General features: G+C 45.9%; 1 protein-coding gene across 13 annotated transcripts in view; it reads right to left on the bottom strand.

Annotated features, from left to right (window-relative positions):
• Nucleotides 1-18,572, bottom strand: part of GAL3ST1 (galactose-3-O-sulfotransferase 1) — a 32,939-nt gene that overhangs the window by 13,546 nt on the left and 821 nt on the right. For 2 of the 13 annotated variants that reach the window (XM_082203242.1, XM_082203243.1), the window contains exons 2-3: nucleotides 17,963-18,011; nucleotides 16,390-16,469 (exon numbers count right to left, since the gene is read on the bottom strand). In XM_082203242.1, the coding sequence (XP_082059368.1) occupies nucleotides 16,390-16,440 (51 nt within the window). In that variant the 5' untranslated portion in view covers nucleotides 16,441-16,469; nucleotides 17,963-18,011. The other 11 variants (XM_082203240.1, XM_082203246.1, XM_082203245.1 and 8 more) reach the window with 11 other exon arrangements.

Raw genomic sequence — 18,572 nt, forward strand, 5'->3', positions numbered from 1 at the left:
CTGGGGTTCTGGGCTGAGTGAAGTTCGCTGTTCCTGTTTGATTCCCCACTGTTTCAGTGACTACCTCTGCCCTTGCCCTCATTGACAAAGAGACTGCCAAAGCGGTCCGAGTCCTTTCACCCTCCCCACCCAAAACATCTGGAGGGCATCAGGGTGGCAAAGGCTGGGGTAATGGAAGGAACCTCTGCATGGAACACTTTTTATATGCAGTTTCTATTTGGAGTTTGTGGTCTGTTTCACCAGCTCGGCTCTCAAAAGGATCTCTTAGATGGAGGTCTAGTCTTGCTACCCCAAAACTCTTGAGGGTGATGACAGGGCACTTGGCTCAAATGCTGGAGACTCAACCCCTTGCACAACCACCAAATGGCCAAAAGGAGGGTTGCAGCTCAGTGGTAGAGCATCTGCTTTGCATGCAGAAGGTCCAAAAATCGAATCCCCAGCAGCATCTCCAGGTAGGGCCGAAAGAATGAAACCCTGGAGAACTGCTGCCTGTCAGGGTAGGCAATAATGAGCTACCTGGTCTGATTCAGCAGAAGGCAAATTCCTATGCCCCTATTCAAATCAGCTCTTTATTCAGAAGCATGAGGACTAGGATCTTACTTTATTTTTAGAGCAAGGGCTGTAGATCAATCTCCAGCAGCTCCAGGTCGGGCTGGAAATGCCCCCTGCCTGAACCCATGGAAAGCCACTGCCAGTCAGCATAGAGAGGCACTGAGCCTGTGTGTATGCCATACATTTAAAACATATACCCCCCCCCCCAATTCCAGTTCCCAGGACTCCTTGGGAGGTGTTCAATATGCCGACATGGTATAAGGCACCTTCCTACATTCCATTTTTCATCCCTCACCTTTTCTTCAAAAATACATTTTAATTGCCCCACATCATTAAAGAACAGATAGATATATAAGACAAATAAATGGTTACAACAAAATGATCAAAATCTATACATCAAAACAAAACCTGACAAGGAAGACAATCTAAACCAGCATCATGCGTGTAAATAAAATCAATCCATCAGCTAATTATTACCGGCTTTTTGAGAGAGACAATCTAAGGAGGACAGAGCTTTTTGTTTGCCTTGGCGTCCTCGGAAAGTCCAGGGACAGTGAGGGAGAAAAGATCTCTTTGTTACTTATTTCACCTTTTCCAGCTAGAGAGTAGGAGCCTGCGAGAGATGGCGACACAAAAGCACCCACCAGCAAAGTTATCCAGCTGAGACAGAAAAGGTCAGATGAGAGATTTCTGACATTTCTGAAACTAGAGGGGGAAAGAGAGCACATTCATCCAGAGAGATAAGACTACACACGTATCCACACTTACCTTCTGCCTTACACTGTCTAGGCACAAGTCTGTGATTTAAAGCTCTGTGGTGGAGCGCTCTTTGTTCCGCCCCGGAGCTTTCCCCAGAAAAACACGCTCTTAAAAACTGAAGTGCAATAATTAGCCATTTGGTTTCTCTTGGAGTGCTGTTTGCTCTGATTCAGCAGTAAAGGAATGGTTTCCCGGGGTGAAGAAAAGAACACTTGGTTATGGAGCTGTACATTCTTGGAAATCGTAGAGGAAAGGCAAGTGTGGGTAAGCCCTACGGTGGCTATTTCATGGGCTTCCATTCTAATCTGTTGGAGGGGAGGTTAAATGATGCAGCATCAGATCAAGTGTCACCCCCCCCGCCCCCGTTTCCCAGACCATTTTCATGTCACTTTCCTGGTTGCAAAAAGTCTGATCTTTCGCTACAAGTCCAGTTCAAGGGTAAAAACATTTAGTGGCACTTTGCTAGAGGCTAGCAAATATATTGCGACCTCTGTTCAACGGTTGGGTGCTGCCAGCTGGAAAAAGGCTTTTATCATATGAGGTCCAGTTAACAACCAAATTGGAGTGGGGGCGGCAGCGTGTGCTTGTGGGATAGCAGCTGGCAACTGATTAGGTTTCCATTTAGGCATTAACATGCACCTGGAGCTGCCCTGAAAGTGAAGGTATCCAGCTGAAGCCAACACTTTTTTTCTCCATTATGCCGGCAAGAGCCCCAATTATTGGCCCGGTCATGTACAAAGGAGTCAAAGGCATATGCAGAATGGCAGCTAAGAACGGAGAGAACTGTTCATTTCGGTAAACTGGGTTCTCATTTTTCCAGCCTGACATTCAGTGCTCCACCTTTCTACAGCAATCTGCATTTAATTTTTGTAAAAATAAATAAATCCTCATGACAATTTGTCAGCATTTTAGTGTAAATGTCTAAGAATTTAAGAATGCTGCTGAGTGGAGCCAAAGGAGGCCCATATACAGTAGGAGACTCAGGGTTGTGGGTTTGAGCCCCATGCTAGGCAAAAAGTTTCCTGCACTGCAGGGAGTTGGACTAGAATACCCTCGTGGTCCCATCCAACTCTACAATTCTATTATTCTAGTCCAGCATCTATTCTAGTTTTTGCATTAGCCAACCAGCGGCAAGCCCAATAAGCAGGACCCAAGCATTTAAAGCCCCTCTCCCAATTCTGAGGTAGTTTACACCTCACGGAGTTACAATTCCCAATGCCTTTAAACTACAACTCCCAGGGTTCGGGGGGGGGGAATGTACTTCAACTGTGTGTACATAGCCAATGCCAATGACCAAGTTAAGAACATAATAAGAGTCTATTATAGTCCCAATAGCTCAACAGCCTTCCTTCTGCACAGCAGCCAAATCATTTGCTAAGTGTAAACAGTGGGATTATACAAACTCAGAGACTTTTACAGTAATCCAAAAACCCTTACAGCTCCAGAAATTATAATCTCTTGATTATCCTTATGCGGAAGGTCCCAGGTTCACTGAGGTCCAGCACCAAGGGCCTTCTGGTGGTTCCCTCCATGCGACAAGTGCAAATTCTCCTTTTAATGTGAACTGAATAAAATTTCTCTCACAATCAAACTAAACTTCTTGCTAAGGCTGCAACCCATCAATTGCCCTTCTTGGTAGTGGTGCCCTCCCATCAGATGTCAAGGAAATAAACATCTGACTTTTAGAAGACATCTGAAGGCAAGGTTTAAGGATGCCTAGGGAGGTTTTTAATGTTTGATGTTTTATCGTGTTTTTAATATTCTGTTGGGAGCTGCCTAGAGCGGCTGGGGAAACCCAGCCAGATGGGCAGGGTATAATTAATAATAATTACCGTATTTTTCTCTATAAGACGCACCAGACCACAAGACCCACCTAGTTTTTGGAGGAGGAAAACAATTAAAAAAAATATCCTGAATCTCAGAAGCCAGAACAGCAAGAGGAATCGCTGCGCAGTGAAAGCAGCAATCCCTCTTGCTGTTCTGGCTTCTGGGATAGCTGCACAGCCTGCATTCGCTCCATAAGAAGCACACACATTTCCCCTTACTTTTTAGGAGGGAAAAAGTGAGTCTGATAGAGCAAAAAATACGGTATTTCCTGCCAAAATAATTGCAAATTCTTCAGTGACTCAAAAGCATTCAGATTTGGCATATGAGCTGTGTGCAAATTTATTGAACAGCATCCGAATTTGGAATGTTACTGTGCATATACAAACTCCCAAGAATGGGCTTACTTCCAACAGCACCCTCTCCATATCAGTCTGAAGTTGTGGGCACACTATACATTTAAAGTACACATAAAGCACATCCTCTACCCCCCCCTCCAATAATCCAGAAAAAGAAAACTGTAGTTTACCCCTTACAGAGCTACAATTCCCAGCACCCTTAATAAACTACTGTTCCTCGGGTGTACTTGAAATGTATGACATGCATAAGAGAGAAGTTAGGGTTGAGGAATGGATGCATGGTGCTACTGGCTGCATTATGTAGCTGAGATTCTCATCTCAATGAATAATGAATGGAAATTGTAAATAGATCCTGAACTGGGTAACAAGACTCCCTTATTCTTTCTTGACATTCAACACTGCATCCCAGTGTCTTTATGTTGACCTTTCCCTTGGAGGCTGATCCACAGAAAAAACTGGGAACCTGATACAAACTGGAGGGGAAAGAAAGACAGAGAGATAGGTTGTGGGGCAGAGAAGGGAGGTCCAGCCACTGCCTGGTTTGGCACACAGGAGACCACCTAGAGCATGGGTAGGCAAACTAAGGCCCGGGGGCCGGATCAGGCCCAATTGCCCACGGACGGTCTGGGAATCAGCGTGTTTTTACATGAGTAGAATGTGTCCTTTTATTTAAAATGCACCTCTGGGTTATTTGTGGGCCATAGGAATTTGTTCATTCCCCCCCCCAAAAAAAATATAGTCCCCCCCCCAAGGTCTGAGGGACAGTGGACCGGCCCCCTGCTGAAAAAGTTTGCTGACCCCTGACCTAGAGCTTTGTGGCACCTCCAGTTTGGCTGCCTTTCTTCATATATTATTTCATGCCACCCAGTGGCAGATCATAAGGTACCACTGCCCGGGGTGGGCGCATGAGGTGTGCCCCTGAGGGGGGCAGAGGGCAGAGGGAGCCCACCGAGGCTCTCATCACAAAACGGGATGTGGTGCACTTGTACACCGCAGCCCAGTGGAGGAGAGGGGTGGCAACGCTGCCACCATCCCTCCTCCACTCCACCCCTGGGTCAGACCTGACCCGGGAGTGGAGCTGCGGCTGGGTGTGAGGAAGCTGTCTCGGCAATGAAGGAGCCTGTCATGGGGGCAACTGATCGCATCCCCTCCAAAAAATGCACACAGGGCTGCGGCCCGCCCCCCACGCTACACCACTGACACCACCCCAGTCTTTGGGTGGTGCAAGATTCCAGGGGTCCAGGCATTTACCCAGGGTTCATGTTTCCTTTCGAAATGAGGCACAGTGGAGACTGTGGGGTCTCCCCCCTCCCCGCATTTAATCAATCAAAGGCCCATGTGGGTTGATTTCCTTTCTCTGTATTCCATGTCATACTTTGATCGCTTGTAATGAAATCAACATGGTTAAAAAATGCTCTTATCTCACTTTAAATTATTCTTTAGTCACTGAATTCCTTCCCATTTAGTTTCTGTGCTCTGGTTTCCTTCTGCGGTGTATAATTGAGGGGAAAAGTTACATTTTGGTACGGATGGGGGACAAATGAGATTCAGTTAGCATTTAAAGATGAACCTATATAGCTCTCACTTTCCAAAACACCACACAAACCAAAACACAGCCTTGAAAATTCACACAATTTTGCAATGCAGTTCTCTAGCTGGGAGATGTGTACAACAATGCATAGAAATGAATGCGTTAGTGAAAAAGCACACAAAAAATGCAAGATACATGGGGAAATTGCTTTGCCAAAATGTGTATATTAAGCAAAAATGCATATAAAAATGTGTATAAGAAGAGAAATTTGCGCCAGAATTCTGATGAATGTTCAGGAGGACTTATTTTACAAAATTTTCAAACTGATGTGGAACCGTAGAGAACTGGAAAAACAAGAAACAGTGAATCCAGAAGTGTCAGATTCAGCCACCCCTACATTCTGGTAACCCTAAAAGGTAGGAGTTTATCACACACTATCATAGATAATGACCAGAGGGTTGCCTCCATGCTAATGCCATTTTAGTGTTACTTTATTTTTTAAATAGATTTTATTTTGACAAAGCAATAACCATAAATAAATAAGAATAAAAATGTGTACCCCACCACCATCTTTATGATATATGGTTTATTTATACAAGCTGAGCCACGAAGTGGTCCATAGCATTCGCACCCCAAGAGGGTCCTGTTTCTCCCATTGCTGCTGCCTCTAATTCAAACATTCAGCCCACATCATACTCTGACCACCCCCAGCTTGCTACCACTTGCAGACTGACACGCTTCCCCCCTCAGTTACACCACATCTAACTGAAATGCTAAAACTTCCTCCTAACAAAAACTCAGGCACTGTCTTCACACTATTTCAAAACTTAGGGTGGAAATTCACTCAATCTCCTGCCAACTTAGCAGTTCGAAAGCACGTCAAAGTGCAAGATAAATTGTTACTGCTCCGGCGGGAAGGTAAACGGCGTTTCTGTGCGCTGCTCCGGTTTCGCCAGAAGCGGCTTAGTCACGCTGGCCACATGACCCGGAAAAACTTTCTGCGGACAAACGTCGGCTCCCTCGGCCAGTAAAGCGAGATGAGTGCCGCAACCCCAGAGTCATTCGCGATTGGACTTAACTGTCAGGGGTCCTTAACCTTTTTTAATCAATTAAACTAGACCCAGGAATTTACGAGAGTCAAGGCTCCCACAAATTCATAACAATATGAACATAAGACTTCTGGCGGGGCAAGATGGTGAGCGTCACGGCCACGTAGAGCTCCAGAGGACCGCCAGCACCAACTGCGCTGCCTGGCTATTCCCTGCACTGGCAACATCGCCGCCACCACCACTGTTGTGATGGGGGGGGGACCAGGAGTGCCCAACGTGACAATCAGGGAGGCCACACGGAGCCCCTAGCCCCCCCCCCCAGCAGCCTTGACCCCACTGGGACCGGGAGCACCCAGCTGAACAGAAAACAAAAAGCAAAAAGGAGCACCAGCTTGCCACTGCAGCCACTACCAAGGGAGAGAGGTAGCGGGGTACCAGGAGGGCCAGGGAGGCCATGAGGAATTGCATAGCTTAGCCCTGGCCCAATCCTGAGCCTACGTCCCCGGCTGCTACCGCAAAAAGAGCAGGCCAGGGCCTGGGGGGAACCGTGCACTGTAGACCACCCCGGGGAAAAACAAATGCAGCGTGGGACCTCCCTTGCCGGAAAAAAATTATTATTATTATTTTCTTTTTCTTTGAATAACTATAATGGTGTCCATGCAGGAGGCCTGAACCACCAAAGGCCGCTCCCTGGGACTGCCACCTTAGTCCTAACCCAGGGACCCAGCATCCAGCCCCCGTAGTGAAATAAAAACTGCCCGTGAGTCAAAATTACCACCAGTACATTATTTTAATTACATACACAACCCCCTTTTTCGTTAATACTATTAGTTTTCATTTTTTATTCATTTTTACACACTTTCTATTATTAATCCCTTATTTTTTATTATTATTATTATTATTATTATTATTAAAAAATTAACCCCCCTTTCAAAATTCTTTTTGATTTTCTCCTTAAAAAAACCCCAGTATGAAGATAAGAAGAGCCTGCTGGATCAGGCCAGGGGCCCATCTAGTCCAGCATCCTGTTCTTGCAGTGTTCTTGCCAACTGGATGCTTGCAAGCAGGGCTTGAGCACGAGTTCTCTCCCCTCCCGTGGCTTCCAACTATTAGCATTCAGAAGCATTTTTGACTCCAAGTGTGGGAGGCATCATAGATGGCAGCCACTGATAGCTCTCTCCTCCAAATATACCTGTTTGCACGAAGCGAAGCGTCTCTTCTCTTGACATACTCCAATATGGACTTTCAGGCCTGCCTCAAGGGTTAGATTTACATCACTCGTGCATACTCGTGCATACTTGACAGATTAGAGAACTGGGCCAAAACAAACAAGATGAACTTTAACAGGGAGAAATGTAAAGTATTGCACTTGGGCCAAAAAAATGAGAGGCACAAATACAAGATGGGGGACACCTGGCTTGAGAGCAGTACATGTGAAAAGGATCTAGGAGTCTTGGTTGACCACAAACTTGACATGAGCCAACAGTGTGACGCGGCAGCTAAAAAAGCCAATGCAATTCTGGGCTGCATCAATAGGAGTATAGCATCTAGATCAAGGGAAGTAATAGTGCCACTGTATTCTGCTCTGGTCAGACCTCACCTGGAGTACTGTGTCCAGTTCTGGGCACCACAGTTCAAGAAGGACACTGACAAACTGGAACGTGTCCAGAGGAGGGCAACCAAAATGGTCAAAGGCCTGGAAACGATGCCTTATGAGGAACGGCTAAGGGAGCTGGGCATGTTTAGCCTGGAGAAGAGGAGGTTAAGGGGTGATATGATAGCCATGTTCAAATATATAAAAGGATGTCACATAGAGGAGGGAGAAAGGTTGTTTTCTGCTGCTCCAGAGAAGCGGACACGGAGCAATGGATCCAAACTACAAGAAAGAAGATTCCACCTAAACATTAGGAAGAACTTCCTGACAGTAAGAGCTGTTTGACAGTGGAATTTGCTGCCAAGGAGTGTGGTGATTGGAGGTCTTTAAGCAGAGGCTTGACAACCATATGTCAGGAGTGCTCTGATGGTGTTTCCTGCTTGGCAGGGGGTTGGACTCGATGGCCCTTGTGGTCTCTTCCAACTCTATGATTCTATGATACTCTTACTGCCCATCCTCTGTATTGACTTTCCGTTCAGTGTTAGGGTTAATAATTAATATGCTTCAGAAGGAACTGAACCTGCAGTGACCCAGCCACTCAGGCAGTTCTGGGGGTCCCTTTTTATGCAAGGAACTTACTAGAAGTGAGAATCGGTCCCTGCCTCTTGCCCCAATGACAGTATGGTAGCTGTCCGCGAGGGTCAGAAAGAATTACTGCATGTACAATGGGATCTGTTACAAAAGCCGGGTGCCTGCCCCTCTCTCTGCAAAGCGGTGGCAAGAGCCCATGTGCCCCGTTGGAGAACAGAAGACACGGCAGAGACTGTCGTGCTTTAAGAAATATGGTTTATCCACCTTATCCCTCCCTTCAGTCTGCATCGAGGGAGTGCAGATCTTATAGCATGGTCATTTCTAGAGGCAGCACCGCAAACAGCTTTCCCCAAAGATGGCTCTCCCGTCCTCTTCTCTCCCAGAAACCCCTTGCCCTCCCCCAAAGCAGTTACCCTGGCAACCTCCCAAATCCCCAGTCTCTTCTTACACCTGGGGGCAAGAGGGAAGTTCCCTTGTATTGTTAATGGCCTTTATTGTTCTCTTGATAGCTGTAGCTCTGCCAGGTTGGTTTGCATTAGGTGGCACAGCTCTCCAGTTTATGTTTTAATCCATATCCCAATTAATAAAAATCCTAGCATTTATTCATTCCTAGGGTTTAGGGGGATTCCCCCCCCCCTAATCTATAACCTTCTGGTGGTTCCCTCACTGCAAGAAGCGAAGTTACAGGGAACCAGGCAGAGGGCCTTCTCGGTAGTGGCGCCCGCCCTGTGGAACACCCTCCCACCAGATGTCAAAGGAAAAAACAACTACTAGACTTTTAGGAGACATCTGAAGGCAGCCCTGGTTAGGGAAGCTTTTAATATCTTAAGGACTATTATACTTTAATATTTTGTTGGAAGCCGCCCAGAGTAGCTAGGGAAACCCAGCCAGATGGGTGGGGTATAAATAATAAAGTTTATGATTATGATTATTATATGACACCCTTAAACATGCAAAACACAGCCACTCATACAGCAATGTTCACTGTCCCAGAAACAACCACTATTTTACATCACTTTCTCCTAGAAAGACAAGAATAAAGACGATGCCTTTTAGTTGCAGTAAACTGGAACTAAACAAAGTAAACGAAAGCTTGCACGATATAAATTTAATTGCACATTCACCACTGGGTTGATGAGAGATGGCAATATGCTTCAAAGGTAACCTGTCGTGTTTCATGGCTGAAAAAGGATAGAAACACATCCCATACCACCCAAACCAGTCTGACTCCATTTTCCCGATTCCTGTTTGGGCTTCTGGGTATTCAGTCTAAAACTTTTTCTTTTTAACCTAAGCGCACTATTGGGTTGCTAACTGGCAGGAAAATGCAAGTAGAGGAAGAAATAAATAAATAAATGCAAAACCTGTGCACAAAAGATTCAATTTCAGCCAGTATTCGCCAGGGCTAAGTCCCACACCGTTAAGCATGGAACACGCCGAATAATAAGAGAGGAAAGAGTTTCTCAGAGCAGGTACACACAGTGCAATTTCTTCACATCATGCAAATACACGGAAATATTCACAAATGCACGTCAGTTTGCGGCACACAATCTCTAGCTATTACTAGACATCACCTTCAGCCCAATTCCCAACCCATCTCCCATCTCCTCAGCCCCTCCTCTTTTTATTGCCTTACTCGCCCCTCTGTTGCCAGCAACACAGCATAACAAACACCCTGGCTTTGTACTTCACCTTTCCCTCAGTTTAAGCACCTTCCAGCAAACCTTCCTTCGCCCTGCCACCACCAAAGCAGAGTTTGCCAGGGAAACTTTGGGATGCTTCTCCGACATGGGATGGCCTCTCCGCTAGCAGATCTGCTTACAGCATCCTAGAAACCCTCTGCCGGTGTTGGCAAGCCTTGGCCAAAGAGGGAGGTCTTTGCTGGAGCTGAGAGGACCCTCAGGAAGGCCCACCACCACTGCCGCCAAGGGCTCTTCACCTCATTGCAAGGACCAGCTTCCTCTTTTGGGAAGCTTGTAGGAGCCTTCCACTGTCTCCCAGGAGGACAAGAGTTCTGGAAATGAACTCTCGCTGCTGCTGCTCCTGCTGCAACCCAGGCTGACTTTCCTAGCTTTGCCTCTCTCTTCCCACGTCAGGGAACACAAGAGAATTCTTTCACAACGGGCTCCCAAGCCAGCTCCAAGAACAACAGCATCGTTTGTATGTCTCTGCCGTGCTGGTATCAACAAAGACATTGTCCCTGCCATCACTGCCTTCTTTTCCCTGGCTCTCCTGCTAAGAGCAGCAAAATCCAGCAAGTCTTCTCCACAGCTCAGCCTACCATAGCCAAATCAGCTGAAAGAATGGAAAATAAAATAAATATGTGGCTCAGAGGCCAGCAGAAGACTCACATTAGGTGGCAAAGAAGGCAAGACTGCACCAGGTTGGTTTATGGGCGAGGACTGGCAACTGTTTCTATGTCAGCTGAGATTTCAGTAAATATACCCCCGCTCTGCTCCCATTCAATAAGAAGGTGGGGCTTGCACAAACAGGAGCATACCATCACTCTAGAGGACCATTTTTTATGGAAGCCAAAGGTACCACTCTACATATAAAGAAGTGGGATCTACAGGTTCGGGAAAACCTTAAGATTTGCAGAAGCGTAGAAAATATTGGGGGGGAGGAGTTATGATGGGCTAGGGACCCCCAAAACAGCACAATGCAAGCTGGAACATGTTCAGTGGCCATAGATTTTTGACTGACTGTTGGGGGCTGTAGGGGCAGGTATGGTATACTAGTTGAGGCAGGAAATAGAGTGAAGCATCCCACTTGTGGACTTATTGATGGCCTCACCTGCTGACTGCTGGAACTTGTTCTTATATTATAGAGTAACAGCCCTCACCTTAGGTGACTTTAAAGAAAGATCCAGCGATTTTTTATGAGGCCTTTGTTTGTTTTGGTAATAACAAACAGCACATATAAAAACAGTACTACTTAAACAAGGTATTAAAGAAGGAGAGGAGAACCACCAGCCTGCGGGGCAAATCTGGTCCACAAGGCTGTTTCCCCTAAACCACAAAACATAAAAAGCCATGTAAACGGATCAAATTGAGAACATATAGGTAAAGGGATCCCTGACCATTTGGTCCAGTCATGACCGACTCTGGGGTTGTGGCGCTCATCTCGCTTTATTGGCCAAGGGACCCGGCGTACAGCTTCCAGGTCATGTGGCCAGCATGACTAAGCAACTTCTGGCGAACCAGAGCAGCGCACGGAAACGCCGTTTACCTTCCTGATGGAGCGGTACCTATTTATCTACTTGCACTTTGACGTGCTTTCGAATTGCTAGGTGGGCAGGAGCTGGGACCGAGCAACAGGAGCTCACCCCGTCGCAGGGATTCAAACCGCAGACCTTCTGATCGGCAAGTCCTAGGCTCTGTGGTTTAACCCACAGCGCCACCCGTGTTACACACACACACACACACACACACACACACACACACACACACACACATTCTCTGCCCAGCTGCTGCTGCTGTTCTCAAAGTCATGATCTGGGAAAGGCTGCTAGGGTTGGAGGCTGAGGCAAGGCAGGTGGAAAGAGCCACTGCCTGATGAACAGTTGAAAGTGTCTCTCCCTTCCCGGCAGGATTAGGAAACTAGCCTTAGGGCTGGGCTTAATCACTTTGATTCTGCCGCAACCTTTCTTTTTGAAACTGCAGCCTGCCTTGCCTCTAACTTCAACATTTTATGAACGGGTCTGGATGTAGCCCTTTAGCCAGGCCAAGGAAGCTCTTTCCCAAGGGCTTCAGTCTATGAAGAGGCTGTGGTTTTGTTCATCGGAAACAAATGGTTCCTTTTGCTGTTAGACGAGCGGCGGGGATCACCGGAGAGGCAGCCCGCTGGCTCCTTTGTTCTCAATGAGCAAGATGATGGGGGCTGAAAGAGGAGGGTGCTCTTTCCGGCCACATGGCGGCAGTGGAGCCTTGCCCCCATCCACTGGGACTGCCAAAGACATCACCCCATCTTCTACTGTGCAGAATGAGATGCATTGTGCAGTTGGCACCAGCCTGGGCTTTAGCCTGTCAGACTGAAATCAAGAGCAACTATTTTAAAGGGATGACACCAGTGGTGTAGCGATCCACAATTGCAGGGGTGGGGTCATGGGTCAAAGACACATTATTATTCCTCTTGCAGCAGAATGCCTGTCTCCTACAGCCGCCCAATCAGCATGAAACAGGACCTTTTTTAGCCACTGTATGCTCCAAAGAGAAGCATTTAGGGAAACGAAAAACAACAGATGCTTCCGTTTCAAGAGAATGATGTGCAAGTTCTTTTATGCGCAATGGAACTTCAAGGAAAACACAAGTTGCTCTGAAATGAGATATTGGAGCCCTCCAAAACATTTGCCCATGTACGTGCACGGGAAATGCAACACCTGGATTGTTCTGATGCAACTCTAATGATGACTATTGTGTAATTACGAGGTTATTGTATAATCTTAGGTAAAGGTACCCCTGCCCGTACGGGCCAGTTGTGTCTGACTCTAGGGTTGTGCGCCCATCTCACTTAAGAGGCCGGGGGCCGGCGCTGTCCACAGACACTTCCAGGTCACGTGGCCAGCGTGACGAAGCTGCTCTGGCGAGCCAGCACCAGCGCAGCACACGGAAACGCAACACCTAGATTGTTCTGATGCAACTCTAATGATGACTATTGTGTAATTACGAGGTTATTGTATAATCTTAGGTAAAGGTAAAGTTACCCCTGCCCGTACGGGCCAGTCATGTCCGACTCTAGGGTTGTGCGCCCATCTCACTTAAGAGGCCGGGGGCTGGCGCTCTCCGGAGACACTTCCGGGTCACGTGGCCAGCGTGACAAAGCTGCTCTGGCGAGCCAGCACCAGCGCAGCACACAGAAACGCCGTTCACCTTCCCGCTATAAAGCGGTACCTATTTATCTACTTGCACTTAGGGGTGCTTTCGAACTGCTACGTGGGCAGGAGCTGGGACTGAAAGATGGGAGCTAACCGCGCCGCAGGAATTCGAACCGCCGACCATGCGATCGGCAAGCCCTAGGCGCTGAGGTTTTACCCACAACGCCACCTGCGTCCCTTTGTATAATCTTTGTCTAATCTTAGAAGTTTGTATAATCTTAGATAGGGTCTGGGTTTGCCTACCATGAAGGGACCTCTGCCCTTCTGAATTTTGGGGAAGCCATGATTTTTCAGAGTGGCATCATAGTGCTTTAAATGCTGTTGGGGCCAAATATTGCGGGTCTCTAGCTTTAAGCCCTTGCGATCCTCTTACTGTTCTCTTTCTAACACTCTCATGTTATATTTATTTCATAATTAATTTCATGAAATGTATGGTAAATTGATAGTAACATGAAACAAAATGCAAAGGGCTTGAGAGAAAGAGGACCTGCCAGAGAGACAGCCACTGTTTAAATGGCTCGAATCTGCAAGCCTAGGAACAGCCCACCCACCACTGCTGACTAGCTAAGGAATGGGGGAAATTCTATGGACAGGCCGGGTGCCCACGTGTCATTTTGTTAAGAAGACACAGTGAGGAGGGCCCCATATCAGTGCTCTGTACTTTTGATCAGATTGGATGGCCGCCAGCTCCTATCTGCTGCCAGTCAGGAGTTCTGCTGGACTGAAAGGAACAGTTTTGTGGACTGCAAAGAATCCAACTCAGGCTTGAAAAATGTGGGTGCCAACAAAACAAAGCACTGCAAACAGAGTCAATTGCTTTTGTGATTCTTCACAGAGCATATTTCTCTGCAGAACTCAGTACTGACTTTTCATTTTCTAGCCTTTGTGGTTAATGGGATTAGGGGAAGGGCTGTAGTTCAGTGGTAGAGCACCTGCTTTGCATACAGAAGGTTTCAATCCCTGGCATCTCCAGGTAGGGTTGGGAATGTCTCCTGTCTGAAAACCTTGGGGAGCAGCTTCCAGACAAATGGCCAGTAGATGGACCAGTGGCCTCACCCAATACAAGGCAACTTCCTATGTTCCATTATGTTTGGAAGTTGTGTCAGTGAAAGTGCTCAAAAGGAAAAGCTTCAGAAGGCTAATCCCATTCACACCCAATCGCAATTGTCAATCATGTTCCTATCACTCAGGTTGCAAAGCAGACCAATGAGGGGTGTGAACTACGGACATACCAAAGGAAAATAAAAGAGGATTGTGATAGCGAAACATTGGAAATTTAATACAATACCAACAAAAGAATGGCTCTCAAAACTAAGTGAATATCTAGAACTTGCCAAATTAACAGACCTAATAAGAAATCACTCAAAAGAAAGATTAAGGAGAGAATGGGATGTCCTTATAAATTACATGGAAAAAGAAGGCTTCCAGAGCATCACTTGGCTTAGCGTAGGTTGAATTCCACTGACAATCAGACGGTTTCTCCAAGACTTACCATCTAAATACAGTTATCTGAGGGGCAAATTGATGTACTAAGTACGTTCATGGATAGTGGGAAGTCATGATTCGAATTAACGAGTCAAGCCAAAGCTGTGTAAAGAAGGCTTGTACTCCCTATGTAGAAGTTAATTTGAAAATATTTGTTTTTTGAAGTTAGTTATCCATTTTTTGTTTTTATTCTTTTTCTGTTTTCTTCCCCCTCCCTTTTTTATTTTCTTTTTCTTTTCATTTTATTAATGTATAATGGATGCATCTACATGTTTGCAATAAAGGATTTTTTTAAAAAAGGTTAAAAAAGAGGGGTGTGAACTGAGGAGATGGAGTGTGGCCTAGGGATAGCTCTGAGGGCCAGATTTGAAGGACTGGGGGGCCACATTTGTCTCCTGGGTCTGAGGTTCTCCATCCCTGCGTTGGAGCATCTGGCTGTCCACTATCAGATCAGGATCCTGAACTAGATGAGCATTTGGTCAGATCCAACTACAGGGGCATTCCTTTGTAGGTATAACGTGTGTCAGGTTTTTTTGTTTGGAGGAGAGGTGGTCACTCCAGCACCCAGCCCTGAAATGGATTTGCCCTCGTGCTCAGTGACTTTCAGCGATCCTTGTTTCCCCTCTGCCAGCTTCCTTTTCAGGCTTCCCCACTTTCCCAATGGCTACATGCTTCCTGAGCAGTGGAGGTGGAGGACCTGTGGGCGACTCGCATCTATGGTGCTGAGCCATAGGCAGTGCAAGTTCCACAGGTGTTGCTGTTGCTGCTTGCCTCTACCTCCTTTCTCTGTGTGCTCACCTTCTTTACTTGCTTTCTCCCCCCTTCTAACTGAAATAGTTTCTTGAGTATGTGTGAATGGTTTCTGCCTGTGCCTTCCTTCTCCTTATTTGTTCCCACACCTCCTCCCCTTTCCCCTCTTTCTCTCCCCCCCCACAGCTGCTCCTGTCCCAATACTGTGTGTGGTGCCTTGTATGCCTGGGTCGATAGGGACTTCTGACAAGAGTTTCACAAGATTGTTTTTTGATAGCACGGCCTACTCCATGTATTCCAAGTTCTTATTCAGGTAGACCTTTCCAGAAGAATGTGTAGCCTCCTTTTTCTTCCTTCAGTTGTCCCTTCTAGGGGGCAGTGGACATGTCTTTCACCACTGGATAGCTTCAAGAAAAATGCAGAGAGCAAAACCAACCACTATATATGGTGTTTATTGACCTGACTAAGGCCTTTGATACTGTAAATCATAAAACCCTGTGGACTGTCCTTCTGAAAGCTGCCCAAATAAATTAGTGAACATCCTTTGGCTCCTCCATGATAATATGACAGCAACAATCGCAGGTAACAATGGCTCTTAAAGTGAACCATTCATGGTGGGATCAAGTGTTAAACAGGGTTGTGTTATTGCCCCAACTCTATTTATTATTTTCATTGCCATGATCCTACACTTTGTTGAAGGGAAACTCCCCACTGGAGTAGAAATTATATATCAAACAGATGGAAAGCTCTTTAATCTGAGTAGGCTGAAAACAAAGATTAAGGTTACCATAACTTCCGTCATGGAGTTTAAGTATGCTGATAACAATGTAGTGTGTGCACACTCAGAGGATGACCTCCAAAACATCCTAAATATCTTTGCAGATGCTTATGAAAAGCTTGGCCTATTGCTCAACATCCAGAAACCCCAAGTGCTGCACCAACAAGCACAAAACAACCTCTCTGCAGTGCCACAAATCCAACTCAGTAGTGTAACGTTGGAAAGTGTTGATCACTTCTCCTACCTGGGCAGTTATCTTTCCACAAGGGCTGACATTGAGGCCGAAATCCAGCATCACCTGAGCTCTGAGAGTGCAGTTTTCTCCTGATTGAAGTGCAGAGTGTTTGAAGACCAGAACATTCATAGGGAAACCAAAATGCTTGTTTACAAAGCTATTGTACTACCAACTTTACTGTATGCTTGTGAAACATGGACCACTTACAAAAGCCATCTCCAACTGCTTGAAAGATTCCAACAACGGTGTCTCCAAAAAATTGTACACATCACTTGGGAAGACAGGCAAACAATGCCAGTGTACCGGAAGGAAGGAAGATCACCAGTGTCGAAGCAATGATTCTTCAACATAAACTTCATTGAACTGGTGATGTTGTTCGGATGCATGATTATTGTCTTCCAAAGCAACTACTCTATTCCAAACTTAAAAATGGAAAGCGTAATGCTGGTGGTCAACAAAAGAGGTTTAAAGACTCAAGGCAAATTTTTAAAAAAGTAGTCTAAACACTGACAAGTGGGAAACACTGCTCGTGAGCACTCCATTTGGAGAACAGCCTTTACCAAAGGTGTCATGGACTTTGAAGTCGCTCACACGCAGGATGAAAGAAAAAACAAGCTAAGAGAAAGGCACATTTGGCAAACCCTCACCGTGATCAACTCCTGCCCAGAAACCTATGTCCCCAGTGTGGAAGGACGTGTGGATCCAGAATTGGCCTCCACAGTCACTTACGGACTCACCGTTAAGACCACATTTATGGAAGACAATCTTAGTCGGCTACAAGTTATCGCCAAAGAGGATGAGGAAGAAGAAGAAGATTTCTGGGCATGTTGCAAGACACTATCTTGTTCCCAAGCCCTGTTTCACCCCTGGGGATGAGGTGCTAGGCAGCATGGATGCAGCTTGAAACCTTCTGCATTTCATCAAACACTTGATTGGGCCTTATCTCTTCACCTCTCCCCAAGGTGAAAAATCCAGTGAAAAATTAGTGGATCTTTCCTCCAATTCTTTCCCCCAGGTTTTCTGTAAGTTCTGGCAACAGGAAAGCTCTAGTAATAGGTAATGATGAAAGATGATGAAAATAGTTCACAATGAAAATGTATGCCATACTTATTTACTCAGAATAATAAATAATAATAATAAAAAATTATTTATATCCCACCCTCCCCAGCCGAAGCCAGGCTCAGGGCGGCTAACAACAATAAAATAATACAACATTCTAAAAGTCTTGGGACAAAAACTCCTTTCTTAAAACCCCAAAGAGCTACTGCCAGCCAGTGTAGGCAGTACTGGGATCCAGGTGGACCAGTGTTCTGCCAATGAAATTTTTTTGCATGAGACATCTTGAGCATGCCCTTAGCATTTTCTTGGGACGAAACCTACATTTTTGGTGCCAGGAGTACAAAATGGTCTGAATAAGGGAGTCCACCTGAACAGGATGATGATATGTTTCACAATTCAACTCCTGATATTTCAATATTTCTGCTGTCTGGGACAACATATTCCAGGGCCAACCAAGCTGTCATCTCTATTTCAGGGAGATAAATTATTGCCTTCACTACAATGGACCAAATGAAGCAATTACCTTGAAAGCAATCACTGAATCACCTGAATCACTCCTGTCCTCCGGAGAGCTACAAAAAATGGAAAGGGATCAATCAGATATGAAGTATTTTGGCTTTCATGACATCGCAGGTGTTGTATCTCAGTTGTATAATTCATTTTATATTCGAAACTGCTTGTAATCACAATTTTTCCCCTGGTAGAAGGAACAAAAACAGCCCTGTCTATGAAATTTCACACAATCACTAGGTCTTAAAAATTATTCCCTTATAATATTACAGATTGCGGAAATTCACCGGGGTGACCAAGGCTATCCTCTAGCCCGAAACCACAACAGAACTGAGATGGCATGGATCCAAATAATTTAAACCGATGAGGCGTCAGCATGGATTAAGTTAGGGCTAGTTTGAAAGTAAAAACAGTCTGCCATGGGTCAATTTCTGGCGTAGCAACCATGACTCTCCCATTTTAGCACTGGTCACACCAAATTTAGCTTGCCTTTTTCAGCTCCCCCCCCCCCCCGCCCAACACCCCACTACCACTACTAGGCCTCACTCGCTCCTGCGGCTCAAGAAACAAACAAAACAGAAGATAATAAACAGCAGGAGCGCAACCCCAGTCCTCAATATAAT

This window comes from Podarcis vaucheri (genome assembly GCF_965113315.1).
Source record: "Podarcis vaucheri genome assembly, chromosome: 16".
NCBI classification, from domain to species: Eukaryota; Metazoa; Chordata; class Lepidosauria; order Squamata; family Lacertidae; genus Podarcis; species Podarcis vaucheri.